General features: G+C 43.1%; 1 protein-coding gene across 2 annotated transcripts; it reads right to left on the bottom strand.

Moving 5' to 3' along the window:
- Positions 1-6,384: 6,384 nt before the first annotated feature.
- Positions 6,385-14,347, bottom strand: LOC119655449 (pickpocket protein 28-like). Of its 2 annotated transcripts, none has more exons than XM_038061347.1 (9): positions 14,217-14,347; positions 13,949-14,146; positions 8,240-8,500; positions 7,858-8,115; positions 7,554-7,758; positions 7,296-7,435; positions 7,098-7,228; positions 6,767-7,004; positions 6,385-6,701 (listed from the first exon to the last, which is right to left on the bottom strand). In XM_038061347.1, the coding sequence occupies exons 1-9, from the start codon at positions 14,270-14,272 to the stop codon at positions 6,470-6,472; spliced, it is 1,719 nt and encodes a 572-aa protein (XP_037917275.1). In that variant the 5' UTR covers positions 14,273-14,347; the 3' UTR covers positions 6,385-6,469. The 2 variants fall into 2 exon arrangements, with proteins under 2 accessions (XP_037917275.1, XP_037917274.1); XM_038061346.1 differs by having other exon boundaries at positions 14,214-14,326.
- Between the last annotated feature and the right edge of the window lie 2,068 nt (positions 14,348-16,415).

Below are 16,415 nucleotides of genomic sequence, written 5' to 3'. Positions count from 1 at the left end.
AAACTGCCGAGCCAACTCCAGAGACTATCTTTAATCCGTCAGAGCAAAATAAGTCATAACCAGCAAAATCTCTCTTAAAGTTGGCCGGCGTGTATCGTAATTCATTGGGAATGTCCAGAGTGTGTCATTATGGCCGCAGGACTTTACTGTTCAACATCCGACCTCATGTTGTTAACAGCACTGCACGCTGTAGCTGGGAGGTCTAGGGGAGAAGGAGTGTGAGCACATCGAGGACATTTGCCTAGGAGGAGATCAGAGCCCCAGTTGCAGCTGGAAGAACTTCAAGTTATAGTACCAAAAAACGCTGTATCCGCATCATATGTCGAAGATGGTGTAGTCGAATGCTCTTTGGCCTAGAGCGATCAGACCCGCATCTGCAAAAGAATCATCTGAACTGACTTTTGCAACAAAACTTCACCTAAAATTATTTGGTACCATTGGAACTGGTATGGCTTTCCAAGGTCATATGCTCCACGAGAATTCCTGGAAGATGTGCTCTTGACCATTTATTTGCAGTTGGCTCCCTTGTAAAGTTTCATAGTCGTTGTGGTTGTTCCAATATTTCGCAATACAACTCGGACCCCGTACCTCTCAGTAACAGAGGAGGTATGAGGTAGACTTCACATGTACTGGTATTAAGGCTAAGCCAAATCTAAAAGCTAAATCAGTACCGCTGTGTCAGTTATGGCGGGGCTCACAATCAGAGTCTCCAAATCAATTCGGATCAGGTGAGGAGTCTGGGTTATTTCGACATACATGATCTTTACCACCTTGGGACATCCCTCTGCCTACACCTATAGCCTAATGGCAACTTTCCACAACGGATTGGATTATCCTAGTTTTTGGCGCGAAACCCTCATTCATCCTAGCCTGGTTAGAACCCTCAATGCTCCCTCTATATGCAGGAAAGCAACTAATGTATTTTGCTGGTGTGGTGACACCAGTTCACTCATTCTTAAAGAGCGGTTTCTGTGGATTTGCCTGTGAAATAGGTGTGTTGAGATTTTGAGCCTCTCCATCACCGTCGTTAAGAGGAGGAACGCTGTAAGTTCTTCAATAAAATATTGACCGAAAGTTCTTTGCAAACTTATGGCCGGCCCGGCTCGCTTTCCTTATGAAAACCGTCAATAGAGCGGTATATATCCCAACGAAATTCAATGCCAGCAAATCTCGACAAGCCACAACGCAATCCTTTTTTGTTCTTTCTAGAGGATTCTGTCATATAGGCTCAGATATTTATATCCAGTGAAGCTGTTTACAGCTAAGCTTGATGATGTCTTAAATGATTTGCATAGCCTGCAAGCGGAGTTCTGATATGTAATCCTCGCCGCGCTAGTAAAGTCAGATGTTGAATTCCGAGCTGCCCTAAAACGGCTCGATCTATTAACAGGTTGACGTTCTAACTGTAGTTCATACTTTGGGATCCTTTGATGATTCGGTCTCCTTCGGTCCGGAGTACCTGTACCAATGCGAGGTGGCAGGGAGCAAGACGGGGTTACAACCCTGTCGGCTGAACCAAAACTGGCCAAAGAGAACCTCCATAGTGGTGGCAGTATTCCGCCCAGGCTCGGAGCTTTTTCTCGTTTATTTTGCTGCATTTGTGGGGCACTTACGGGCCTTATTCGGTATTCAGTCCAGACCCGAAGCTTTATTATTACTTATTGTACTGCAGAGATCCAACACCTTGTCTGTGGTTACCAAGGGAGACACATCCAGGGATCTCTGAAAGGTGTTAGTGCACCTCTCTTCTTGGGAGAAAAGCCCCTTGGCGAGGGCAAGACCCGTGATCTGCAACGACGACCGGTCTCTGAGTCGCCGTATTACAATTCTTTAGGCGCGCACCCGTGGGTTTACATCCGCTTCCGCGAAAGTTTGCTCATGCGGTGCTTTTTCAAAGCAGCCCTTTTCGGCTTCCGATATATTGTCCTACCGCCCTGTCGCTCTCTCCCTAATTCAAGATGGCGCCTGGCGATCATTGCCTGAATAGTCCTCGTTAACGTGCCAGGGCATACCTCGAATGTGGTGCTTGCATATTCAACTGGGTGAAGTCTCTAATAGACTTTGGCCTGCGCTACGCTGTCTGCTTCCCCATCTGGTGGCTCAAGCTTTGAAATCACCAGTAATCAAGTGAAGTGAAACCTCTTTGTCATCTTATCGCTTGGTATCAATAAATCGGGATACCGCCTAGAAAGAATATCAGTCTTCTTTCGATCTAGACAGCTCGTCGCCTCATTGATACTCTCGGCCATCCTGAATATTGACCTCCTTGCCCGCATCTGTATGTGTAGATGGAGAGGGGTTAATTTAAGATGTTTTCCACTCCCTTGCGGCTCCGGGCACTTTGTATTTCAGTGTGCGATGTGTTTTCGAATGCTACTTCGCTATCTAAAAACGCACAGTGTTATTTCTTTTGACTCCATCCCGTAGAACATCCGTCAGCTGACACAGAGCAATTCCAGTTGACCGTCCTGTCCGGTAAGCGTGTTCACAATGATGTAGGGGATTGGGGTTTAGAACGTTAGTTCTCATATAGTTGTCTATGATATTCTCCACTGTTTTGAGTACGAACGATGCTAGGCAAGGTGGTCTGAAAGATTTAGGGTGAAAAGGATCCTTTTTATTCGCTTTCGGAATAAAGAACACGTTTGCCTCTCTTTATGCCCTTGGTATACATCCCAAGGATATGCTGCCCCCTACCACTCTCAGAAGGCCCCTTTTAGCCCTCTCTGGATTATTGCTGGCAAAATGGCATCTACTCCAGGTGATTTCAGTGGTTTAAAAGTTTGCGCTGCCCCAAGTGTAATCTGTTCTCCTCATTCTCCGTAAATGTCCCATCTTCCTTCTTCAAACAGAGAGAGGATATTGCCCCTTCTTTGGCTACATCCTTGTAAAGCCTGGTTGCTTCTGTGATTTGTTCGATTCCTTCACAGAATTCCTAGAACCTGTTCCGTTTTTCTTCCCTAATAATGTTGCTATAGACAGTCATTGCATTTATATCTACATCTCTGTCAGTCCCTGGTTTGTTTTCCCCGATTAAAGAGTTTTCGTACCTATGTTCTCATTCTAGTCAAGTTCCTGTTGCACCATGGTACATCCTTTGAGAACTTAATTGTCTTAACCGAACCCTCATATACGAAGGTTCCTTATTATTATTTTTATTTCGAAGTTGCTCTCAATGTCGGTTCTAGTTATTCTGTTATCCGACACGCTGCAATTCCTGACTAGCCCGTTTATTAGATTATTTCCTAGAGTTAGTACCTCCTATCAAGTACTGGTTACAAATGTTGAAGTGTTCCCCACGTTATATATTTCTAATTTATTGCTAAGAATAAATTCAAGAAGGTACTCTCCTCTTCGATTGGTGTCGCTGCTTCGTGATTGGCGTTGGCATTGCAGCCGAGGTGAATTGATAACGTCCTCTCTGACAGTACTTAACCAGTTCAGCGACTTGTTCAGATGGAGCCCGGGTGTCATCTCCTGGGAAGTATCCGGATTCCACGACTGCCTCTCGGGTGCTCCTCCCGGCTTCCAATCAGACTTGGATACCCACGAGGTCCCCAGTCAGGAAATCTGAAAGAGATATTTATCTTAAATTACGTTTAAGAATTATTCAAGCTCTTGGTTTTTCACAAGAGAAATCCCAAATTACCTACATGCTTACTCCTCGGAGACCGCAAATCTGCCCCGGTACACCCAGGGCTTCAGAGCCAGCGCTTTTCCAATGTTCTCCTGCCCTTGCAATTACCACAGATGCAGCTTTCGCATGGTGGAGGTTTATCTGGGCTATCTTAGTGCTGGCTGTTGGCTCCGTTATTGTTTGAAGCTAATCCTCACTATCGAAATATCCCCTTTTTCCTCTGCTATGGCGTTTTCATGCACGTCGTTGTCCACCCTAAGCCCTAGAGAATCTACGTCTAGGTCACCCAGCCTCTGCTCCTCCCTAGGCAGCTGGTCTACTTCTCTGATTGATCCAGTCCTGTCCTCCTCTATAGCCTCCAAGATTCCTTTGGGGCCTCGGTAAGTTATCCATCCGATGTCTCCCGCCAAGTGTCTTTCCTCGGCATTTCCCTTTAAAAGTTCACAGGTATGTCACCAATTCGACAGTTGATATGGCAACTCCGACGTCTGATCGCCTCCAGGAATCGGTCATCTACCCGGATTGTGAGGAATCTACCCTTGTCTTCCGCCCTGCTTCTGAAGACTCTCCATAATCATGTATGGAGATCCTAATTCTGAACGATTAGGAGGTCCATGAGATCTTCCGTCTCTATTGTTGCGGCTTTCGAGAGAAAAACTATCACCATATGTGCTCCTGGTATATCATCCCCAGCACATTTTGCCAGTTCTGCTCCTTCCCAGCCTGGCAATTTAGGAACTATGGTTCTAAGCAACTCTGCAGTCAGAGTGAAATTATGCGGTGTTTCCAACGATTAATTAATTGAAATAATAAAAACTTGTTGTTTCTTATTCGTTGGTGTGAGTATTTATTCTTGCAAATACCGATATTTCGGGAACCACTTGTTCCCTTCATCAGTGCAAACAAGTTTGCACTGACTTGTTTGGAAACTTGTTTGCACTGATGAAGGGAACAAGTGGTTCCCGAAATATCGGTATTTGCAAGAATAAATACTCACACTAACGAATAAGAAACAACAAGTTTTTATTATTTCAACTCTGCAGTGTCTTCCGTGGCGCAAGTCCACCAATATATGGCCTGGTCGAAAGCGTATCCTGGTGAACACAATTTTTGCAGTCCGTCCCTTGCACATATGCCTGACGACATTGTCTTCAATAGTTTCCTGCTTGTCATGAATGTGTATTTGCTCTGGAAACATTTTTGGCAGTAACATAGCTAATGGCGGGCTTCCTGATTCCTGCCTTCATCCCTGACCTGCCCGGGTTTTCTCCCCTCTTGGGTCCAGGTTTGGATTTTTTGGGAGCATTCCCTTCACATACCGGCTAATCTCCGCTGCTTTCTGTCTTCTTGGTTCCGATAAATATGCCTTAGGTCTATCCCTTCTGGTTTCGGACCTTCCTATATTTAGCGCAGGTACCATTTAACACCTGCGCCACTGAGACCTGTCTCTTTACTACCCATTAATAGATGTGGCTCTATCCAGCAACTGGGATCGCGCTTAATGAGAGATCTGGCAACTCCTCACGGGAAACTACAGGACTGCACAGAAAATTTCCTCAGGGAGATCATTAAGGGCGGTCTTACTCCATTTGGTCATGTTTGTGGCAAAGATAATTTTGTTTCCGTTTGGAAGAGTAGATCCGCGCATTCCAACATTTTCCACAGGAAGTGGAATTTCACTTAATGTTATACAATTGAGAAGCTTGATGAGACGCTCCTTCAACCTCTTCAGCTGCTCATTATCGTGGTGCTTAGAGAATCTCCAAGTAGTGGCTCCAATTCATATTGAATTTGTGGGCGTGACGCAGTAGGAAAATGGTTCAAAGCCTAGGGCGTTGAGACTCAAGTTTGCACCTGGACTCATCTGAATCTCAGGTTATCTGGCACCACGGAAACCGGGATAGCCCTTCGTGTTCATATGTTTCAGAAGAATTACTGGGGGATGTGTGCTTGGCCCGGTTTCATGATGATTGTGATTGTGCCCATATCGCGGATTGAGCTATTTGTGGGCTCACATATGGAGTTGCGCTATACAACTTGAGTGCGTATTCCTTGGTTGCAGTGAAAGCTTTAGGTAGGCCTTGCATTCCACAGTATCAATGCTAAGCCTGCAGTAAGTATAAACTGGAATCGTTGCGCCAGTGACAGTGGGGCTCTCATTGTGGTCACCAAATCAATCTTTGTATTAGGAGGACCGTGGAGACTCAGTGGAAACTCACGTTTAACCGCCAGATCTCAGTTGTTCCTTATCATAGATAAGGTGCCTATCGATAATGTTCCTCCCAGGCCCGTATTGAATTTGGGGGACTAACGTTTTGTTCTTTTAACAGCGGACGCAGTAGCGATACGCAAGCGGAGATAAACGACCATTAAATCAAGCTTGCTTTATAAGTAGATGTCAGCACTTATTTTATTTCGTGTATTCACAACGTACCTCCTGAACCTACTGCCATTAGATACGATCAAGCCTCCCCGTAACATGCTTCTGGAATATGTTATCAGGGCCCAAGTCGGTATTCAGATCACCCATCACCATCACAATGTCACCTTTAGTAAGCCCCTTCTGGGCTATGTGATGTTGCTGTGTATTTATTGCTGAAGTTGTAAGCTAGCATTATGTGTTGAACCTTTCACGATGGCCAAAGGTTATAACAAAACGATCAGTCCCTATTCAGGATCACAAATTTCTATCCATTTTAATCGACTTTTGATGTGTTCTTAAACTCGAACTTACAAGTCATAGAGACTAAAAATAACACCACCAAATTATCATTTATTATCATTTCTCATGACAGGATATTTTTGAAAAAACGGTTACTAGTACACCAATGTTTACTGCTGGTATACCACTGATTTCACTTTGCGTCTCATTTTCAAGTTAGAAATCAATCGTACAGTGCAAAAATAAATAATCTCTACGAAACTAAGGGCGGATATCCCCACAAACAATCCCAAAAGTCCTCCTGAGCTTGCCAAGAAATCGGTAGTACCAAACAGCTGGGAACGCCTTATGGTCAGGATTTGCTGCTCCTTAAAAAATATTGATGTTCGCCCCATCACCAACCTGTGAATGATCCCGACAGTCAATATGAAACAAAAAAGGATACTATGTGGTCAAACAAAACCTACCCTGGATTCTCGTCCGTATAATTCTCCCTGTATGCCTCTAGAACTTTGTAAACGTCGAAATGGGCTTCCGAAATCTCCACTTGATAAACTATGGAAGTACACGCTGGCAAACAATTACAATCTGGTGAGTCCGAATATCCTATGAGCCCATGCTCAAATTGATCCCGTAAAAGATCATCCTCTGCAGTCTGGTAGCACAGAATATCAGATGCTTGGCAAATAGGCATATCCTTTGTTCCTATATAGAGGGGAAAATTCGAAGAAAAAATTGAATATAGTAAAGGAACCTCAGGGAGGGTTGTGAAATTTATAATTTTTTGGAAAACCTTACTTGGCATTGAAAATTTAACGCAACCACATTTGGTCAAGGTGTAATTCGTCAAGCATTCCAGTACACAGTTGTTTTGGGTGTACTTTTTGAAAAATTTCAAAGAGCGTTCCTCGTTGAAGAAGCATCCTCTCCTGAAAGGAAGCAAAATATAAATTATTTCAACATAAATAAGGGCAGAGGAGGAAGGATGCAGTCAACCTTTCCGCTGAATAATGTTTAACATTTTCGGATGTTGTTATGTATTGTGGCGTGATTAAAAGTTGAACGTCCTTATTGAATGGCACCCGAACGTACTGCTTGTTAGCCGCTGGAAACTCATCGGGTGATAACAGCTGAATCTGGAAATATTAAACGGTTAAAAATCTCCATTAATATTTCTCTTTCCGGATATTCAAAGCAACTAAGGACTTCCCGCTTTAGAATCGTTACGGACTATATTATATTAACAGCACATACGCTAAATCCTTCCACTGAGCCCCGACACAGATAATCTATATCCTGTATTCGGCCTTGAAGAGACAGGAATAGTCCTCCCCTTGCACCGGCTGTTTCAACACGCCATGGATATGTGTTGTTATCATTCGCCCTAGTGCGATATCCTTCATCTACGCTCCAAGTTGACTCTCTATAGACTTCTCCTTCGAAGGTGAAATTTGTGGTGCTGAAAATTCAGTGGAAAACTAGTTTATCTTCCCCATTTAATCCAGAACCCTGCAACTATCTTCAAATTTCACAATAACACTCCTCATCCAACTTTTACCTTGGAAAATGCAAAATTTCGGATTGATGCATTCCATTGAATTGATGACATACTCCCAGGTCCGTGAATACAGTTGTGAAATAGCCATCTGGGAAAAAAACCTTATGCTTGAACATCCCGAATGGCATAGTGTAGTTGATGGTTGGCGCTAAGGACACCATTGTGTCTAGTACATCAATCGGTTCAGATATTTTAAATTTTAATCGTTCAACTAAATCCGCATCGCATATTTGTGATAGAGTTTGCAGATTCTCGTAACTGCGAATAGAGATTAATTCCCATTCATATCATAAATCCTTCCTCATTTGTCGTCCATGCCAGGATCATGAATTTCATTAAAAAAGTCCATGAATTGAAAATAATGGAAACAAATAATATTTACTCTGTGGTGGATATGTTGTCGAATTTATCCCGACTCGGATTATCGATGACTTGGTAGAAGGCTTCTGTGAAGTTGAATGTCCCATTGACGGTCCTGCTTTCAGGACAAAGCACAACAGATGGAAATGGAATTTCCCAAATTGGTGTTGTTTTTTCACTGAAGCTGACAATGACGGGCGTTGTTTCCCATTTCAACCAGATTTTTGCGATCAGTCGAGCACATATGCATATCGCTGCCACGAAAATGCAAATCCATAGTATCCTGAAATAAAAAGGATAAATTTGAAAATACAAAGTGCGAACGAATGGATATAAGTTCGAGTGCCATGAGTATATACCCCCTTCGGACACCACCTTGTCGTATTGGTAGCCTGTAGTAGTTCAATATCTCACTGAGGGTATCCAAAATACTTGATGGTTGAAGCAACGGATTTTAACTCTCCAAATGCTAAGGAGTCACATCCTTCGAATCCACCCGCGACTTTGAGAAATCACGTAGCGGTCCAAGCACGGACCGGAACTCAAAACCTGACTACGCCCGATCTGCCGGTGGGACTGTTGTCTAAATCTACCAAAAAACGGGGGAGAAAGGCTCGGCACAAGAGAACTTCAGGTGCCCAAAAGAGAGGAATTACAAACTAAACGTTCCCTGTTAAAATCTTCTCTTCTACCTCTACCAGGATAAGAGTCAGAAAACGCACCTGGAGATGTGAACGCAACAACTAATACTGGTATTTGGAAACGTTTCTACGCATTACATACACCGTGAGCCTGAGGAGACTTCCCGCCAACGATAGCAGAAGAGACTGCCAAACAAGACGACGCTGATATTTATTTATTTATTATTTAACGAACAATTGACAGAGTAAACTCCTGTCACTTATTGCCCTCAGAAGGAGGAGAAATCAAGAATCTAAACCAATGCTTAAAACTACTAAAAGAAGAGAAGTTCGAAAAACTAAGCTGATATGCGTTATAACTTCGACAAAGTCTTGAAATCGAAAAATGGAAATAGGACAAGCTACGCGAAGGACACGTTGGATAGCTTCCAGTCAGGGGTAAGTGACTCTCCGAACGGAGCCCCACTAATAACTGGTCGCCCCAGAGAGTAAGTTGTGGGCTACGGGAAGCATTGGTACGCCGAACCACATAACGCTCATACAAATGAGAACACCAATAAAAACAAAAACAACTACCGACCAACCAGGTGGAGACACACCTCCAAATTTATAAGAGTCAGGTGATTACACCCAACAAGAGAGAGTCGCCTACTAGGAGGACTACAACCAACAAAGACCATTGCTCCAAAAGCAGGGAAAAGCAAAAGCATGTCTGAAATTAATATATCACACGTTAGTAAGGTGGCATGCCTCAGTGACGCAGGTGCTAAATGGTACCTGCATTATCTGAAGGAAAGCCTGAAACGAAGAGAGGCTCCTAAGAAGGCTTAGGACAGAAAGAGTCATCTTTATCTGAGTCAAAAAGCGGGGAGTAGCTCAGATTAACCACTTGGGCGGAATGCTCCTAGAAAACCCAAATCTGAACTCAAGAAAGGGGAATCCCGGGTAAGTCAGAGATGAAAGCAGGAATCAGGAAGCCTGCCATAAGCTATGCTAGTACGATCAAAGGCATTCGACTCGCCATACTGCCAAAAACGTTTCGCGACCATATACTCACTGATGTGAAGCAGGAAACTATCGAAGACCTTGTCTTCAGGCAGATGTGAAAGGGATTTACTGAGAAGCTTTGGTTCACCGGGATACTGCGGCATGGCTTAGATCTATAGTTCGTAAATTTCCAGGCTAAAAAGGAGCAGAAATGTCGACATGTGCTATGGATAATAAACCAGGAACACTCATGGTGACAGTATTTCTACCTAAAGCCGCAGCAATAGAGCAATAGAGAGGATCTCCATACGTGATTATGGAGGGAAGCAAAGTGGAGGGCAAACGTAGACTCCTCACCATCGGGGTGGATCCCTCGACTCAATCAAACGTCGGAGTTGTCATATCAACTATTGATTTGGTAATATACCTGTGCATGGAAAGGAAAAACCCAAGAAAGGACACTTCGGAAGGGACATCAGATGGAAAACTTATTGAGGTCCCCAAAGGAATCTCGGAAGCTATTGAGGCGAAAAGCACTGGATCAATCAGAGAAGTAGACCTGTTGCCCAGTGAGGAGTAGAAACCGCACGACCTAGACCTGGATCTTATAAGGCTTAAAGTGGTTAGCGACGTGCAGTAAAGTGCCATTTCAGAGAAGGAGGGCGATGCTCAGGCAGTGGAGAAGAGTTCTAAACAATATCGGAGGCAATTGTGATATCGGGCTACATTCCAAGAGGTGATATCCGGATCGTACCGGAGCTAGTTGATTAATTAGTGAAGTATTGTGAGAGGAGGGCGCTACCACTTCCTCTCGACTACGGTGTCAACGCTCATTGAGGGCAACTCCGAAATTAAAAAAATAATAAGAAATGCCAGGAGAACGGATTGAGGCTACTATGCAACACACTTCAGCAACAACATGGCTCACCTACAAAGGGGCGAGACTGGAAACAGTGTTGGAAGACCGCAAAAAAGTCGACATTGACGCACATGAGGTCAACTGCCCGACTAAGCCAGTTAAACCATCTAATGATATACCCTGGTGGAACAGGAATCTAGCTAGAATGACATTAAAGAGGATACTGGCCGAGATACAAAAATACACTGACTGCGTATAGCAACGCGATCATGGAAGCAAAACTGGAACAGCTTCCGGTAATTTTGTGAAAGAATCGAACAAACCATAGGAGCAACCAGGCTATATAAAGCTATAACCAAAAAACAGGACGGTATCTTCTGTCTTTTTGAGGAAGGAAGATTGGACATTTACATTTAGAATGAGGATAACAGAATACATCTGCTTTCCAGAACTCATTTTCCGGGGGCCTTACCCATTGCGGAAAGCGAAAACGTCATATCTGACACCCAAATAATGAACATGAGGGGAAGAAAGGAGAAGTGGAAACTAGCAAAGGAGATATGTTCGGAACCTAGGGTGAGAACTTTTAAACCAGTGAAACCACCCGAAGGAAACAGTAACTTCCCAGAGATTCCTAGAAATCATCTTGAAGGCAGCATAGTTCCAGGAAATGTACCAAGGGCATGGAAGCACCCTACATTTTTCAAACCTATTTACCGAACATCGTTCGTACTCAAAGCAGCAGGGAAGATCGCGGACAAATATAATACAATTAAAATTCTCTAAATCAGTGTCAGCACCCTTACCAGGCGGGACGGTCAACCGAAACTACTCTGAACGAATGTTTTACGGGATTTGATAGAAACAAGAAATAGCACTGTGTGTGTTTTTGGATATCTAAGGAGCATTCAATAACACATCCTGGCAGAGATAGAAGATGCTCTGACCCGCAAAAGAGTGGAAAACATATGAGCTAACAAATACTGGAATACAGATCTAGGGTCACACTGACGACATTGTTTTAATCTGTAGAGGCAAATATAAGAATATCCTGTAAATTAGAATCCAAACCGGACTAAGGGTTGCTACTGCCAGGTTCAGGAAGCCTGGGCTGCATATCAATCCCAAACCACCAAAGTACCAATCACCGGGAAGCGTAAGCTTGATCACTTGAGAGCCATTAGGTTATTTAGCATGGAGGTGACACTAGAAACAGAGGTAAAATATTTGGGAATTACATTGAACCAAAAATTACTGCATGTTAGAAACATTATTCAGAAAGCTAAAAGGACTTTGATGACAACGCCCATTTTATCCTTTGGTATTACTAATTCGGGGTATCGCTCAAATAGCATATCAGTCTTCGTTCGATGTAGGTAGTCCCTGCCTCCAGGGATGCCGTTAGACATGTCCTAATTGCCCCACTGATACACACGCAAGGCAGTTTTTGGAGTTTGTGTAACTCTCTGGCTGTTGTGCTGAGTTTAGTTCCGTAATTTGGGAAGAATTACGGCTCCACAGGTTAGGCCTTTCTATTGCAGTGTATATTCGAAGTAGTATTTTCATTCTGTGACTCCACTTTTCGCTGATGTGGACTTACTGGGGCAAAGAGGACATCTCTAACGGCATCCCTGGAGGCGGGGACTACCAAAATCAAACGAAGACTGATATGCTATCTGAGTGATACCTCGAATTAATAATACCAAAGGATAAAATGGGCGCTCAAAGGGTAATATAGGTCCCAGAACAAAACGTGGATTGGTACCCACGATGGAGCATAAAACCTGGGAAACGCTTGCACCAACAGCTCTACTACCATACCCTATCTCCCTATCCTCCCTACCTCCAGGTGATGATCGCTGGGAGTTCTTTTCTAATGAAAAACCGCAGACGGATAAGGATGAAGGTAAGTCTCCTGCGCCTAAAAACCGGGCAAATTGTACCAACTGCTCCTCGATTTTGGGGGCTGGGCAAGGCTGACAACCCTACGAGGAGAGCAATGGAAGCAACCTCGGACAGGATGGATTTTAAAACGACGAGCACGGTAACGAAAACGGAACAACGATTTACGCATTGGAACGTACGCAGTGAGCGATACCATGACCGTCTGGTTGTGGATAAAATCCCGCTCAATAGGTTGCGCTGGGCGGATTACCGTATGGATGAAGATGATCCAGCCGAGAAAGTCTACAAGGGCAATATCTGTGGTAGAGAAAGAAGACCAGGCAGACCCTGCCTGAGATGGAGCGATGGAATAGATCAGGATGCCAGACAGCTTTTAGGGACATCAAATTGGTGGACCTCGGCGCAAAACCGCGGTCAAACTATTAGCGAAACAAAAAAATCGTGCATATTTTCGAACAAATGAGATCTGCCCGCGATCTAGGGAAAGATCGGATTTCGGCGAGAAACGGGAAGTATACGCGAACCTTCGAGGTAGACTTTAGCAAATTATACACAATAGCAAGCAGGAATGCTTGAAAGAACTCTGCACATAGGTGGACCTAAAATAAGGAAGCCGTACAGTCTTGTTAGCAAGAAAATAAAGGGGCAAACATCATAACTGACCTGGCCGCATCTTCTTCTGGATATGGCGAAGGCGACCTCCCCCTTCCCCAAAATATAAAAGAGCGTTTCGCGTCTTCGTCGTACTTAAGTAACTAAGGGGGAACTAATGAATACTTGCCAGGAAAATGGTGATAATAAAACTCTAGGTTTGGATCTCGATCCTACTGGAGCCTAATGAGATCACACTTGACTGGATTGGATCCATTATGGTATCTCCTGATTTGCCATACAGGCACGATAGGAAATAGTCTACAGGAGTCAAAGCTTCTCCTCATTATTGAATATGAAAAGGGAGACCTTTTTTCTAGACTGTCACAGCGAAAGTTCGCGATTCAAATCTGAGTAATGGCAGAAGGGGTTGGTTGAATGTCGGATACCAATCAACTTTCTTCCTACCATAGGACAACATAGGAAAATGCTGAATTCGGAGGAAAATTGGTGCCCAGTGGGCTCACTAATAGCAAGGATTCATGCGGAAGTTCGCAATGTGTATCGCACAAGTAGGACGCGAAGGGTGAGGAAATAAAGAGGGGCCAGTTTCAGGGAATCAGAATATCATAAGCTGCAATGATGATTAGAAAATAACTCCATATTCAGAAAGAAGCTGCGATCCTTCTTGTCAAACTCCCAGCAAATACAATTCAAGATTCGCTAATTTAGATAAAAAATTCCTTACCTTTCCCACCATGGTCTTTTTCGTGCCACCATATACCGTACTCCATGTACAGTGCTAATCCTTGAATAGTCCAAAAGAATTCCCCACGCCGCTTGCGCCGGATTACCGAAGATAATATTCTGTTTAGCTTCCACCTCCGTTGTCTGCGAAACATCTGAAAATTGACTATTCGATCGATGCTTGACACCTTCCGGAACCCTTTCACAACACATTTAATAAAAAAATCGGAGAGTTATGTGAAAACTCGCTAATAAAGGATCGTTACCACTGTAAAGTGTAACTGCTAGCGCTGCCTCGCTCCATATTCAGTAAGTTAGGCTCCATTTCGTGCACTCTACCACTATCCACACTATTTACTTTTCACGTCCTTTTCAGATGAAACTCCCGACTGAAATGGCCCGGAAAATGCAAATAAAATATTTGATGTCACTAATTTTCTTTAAAAATGATACTTGGACGAATGTATTAATCAATATATGACGTGCGAATGATGAATGAAATTCCCACCTGGACATTACTGTGACACTCCAAATGGAAAGTCTGTACTGGAGAGACCATTTGAACTGTGAAAAGTTAATTACTCGTAACTACACCCATCCAGTGATGTCCTTTTTTTGCAGCCACATTCTACGTGCTAATTTTCGTGTACCCTAATGGAAAGCTATGGAAAAATGAAGGAAAACAGTAGGAGGTAACCATCAATTAAGTCGAAATTATACGTAATGGTATAATGCAGCCACAAGTCGCTAACCTACCCCTAGCGTGAAAAATTTGCTGAATAAGAGTTGGCGACTGTTTTTGTGATTTTTCTAGGGATGTTAGGAGATATGGAAAAGATTTGAGACCCAAATGATACAAAGTGAATCCCAGGGGGACGTTTTGAATAAAAGATTATGGAAAAATCGTCACAGGGGGTTGAAAGCAAAAACAGGCAAAAAGATTAAAATTTTCGGCATTCCCGATTAGGCGCCCTGGAATTAAAAATGTCCTAGACCGCTATCTAAATATTATATTTTCCAGAAGAACAAATTCGGTATCTTAAGTTAGTAGATGTTATGTTTCGTATATTGTATTTATTCGTGGATTCAACGAGCGGACAATATAAACTTGCAACTGGACAATTCAAAGGAGTGCTAGATCCTGGAGGAGTTACGCGAGTCATAAAGGACATTCTGCGTGTTTGTAGCTTCTATTTTATGTACATACCATACATATATGCCTTCACTTCAAAACATCCTGTTAATTCAATGAACTAATTCTCTCAAGTAAAACGAAATGTTCCACGAGATACATTCGAGTTGATTCCATAACGGATCATCAAATTAACCCTGTCAACGTACATTTTAATATTCGTTAACACGTTTTTCCTGTAGTTCCTCGTCCATATATCCGTTATTGTCTACAATTTAATTTGACTAATTAACATCCTTATATGGTCGAGTTGGAAATGTATCTACGACACTCCAAAATATCGTGAGAACCTTACTGACAGTGTCAGAAATTCTACGTGAAAAGATAGATATTATCTCTTATTCACAAAGAATATCTTCCTAATGAATGTCACGTGATGATCAGATAAATTTATGTTTATGACGAAAATTTTTTGGAATTATGAAGTTTTCTGTGGAATTCGATTCTGTACGCTTCTCCATTATGAGTTTTCCTATTTTCGTTTTTGATAAATAATAGAATTAATTTATTGGAAAATAAATATCTTTATTCAATGGCCTCCCGTCTACCGCGTTCGTAGGCTTCTACGAATCTAAGAACTTTCCCCATAAGCAGAAAGTGTGCAGATTGTTCGTTGAAGAAAATCTTATCGAAGTGTCTGCGTCTAAGATCTAAGGAGGCCGGACAGCTACATACGAAGTGCAATGCCCACTTCCCCTCGCATTGGCTGCATATGGCCGAAGCCACCAGAAGTGTAAGGAACAACGAAAATGCTGTTCTGGCTGCCTCGTTTTCTTTCACAAAGATTTCCGCCTGCCGGCAGAGTTCAAATGTCTCCACCCAGTTGCGTGAATCCTTGGAATTCCACCGTTCAGAATAGATTTGACAGAGAATGGCTGGATGTTAAAAGCTCGCTCTGGCCCCACCATTGTGGATCCAGATCCTTGATGAGCCAATCTGTCAGCTTCCTCATTACCAGCGATATTTCAGTGCCCTGGCACCCAAATCAGGAATGTCTCTTTCTCCAAAGTTTGAGTGCAGAACATCGGGTGCAATGGAACGTCCCTATTCCAGTTCTATGAGATCGGACTTACGTTTAGCTGATCTTTCGATTGAGAAGACGAGATACAACAAAACCGCAGTTAGCTATTAGGTCCAACTATAGAGGCCGAAATGAAATCAAAAATTCGAATAATATGCAAGGATAGAAAGAGGAAATGCTTTCCTCAGTTCTATTCCTTTCAACGACTAAAGTATGGCTGTTTTCCCATTACTTATTTAAAGGGCATTAACAAGA

The sequence above is a fragment of the Hermetia illucens genome, chromosome 4 (genome assembly GCF_905115235.1).
Source record: "Hermetia illucens chromosome 4, iHerIll2.2.curated.20191125, whole genome shotgun sequence".
In the NCBI taxonomy this organism is placed as follows: domain Eukaryota; kingdom Metazoa; phylum Arthropoda; class Insecta; order Diptera; family Stratiomyidae; genus Hermetia; species Hermetia illucens.
The sequence above is the reverse complement of the archived record's forward strand: the minus strand, read 5'-3'. Positions and strand labels throughout refer to the sequence as shown.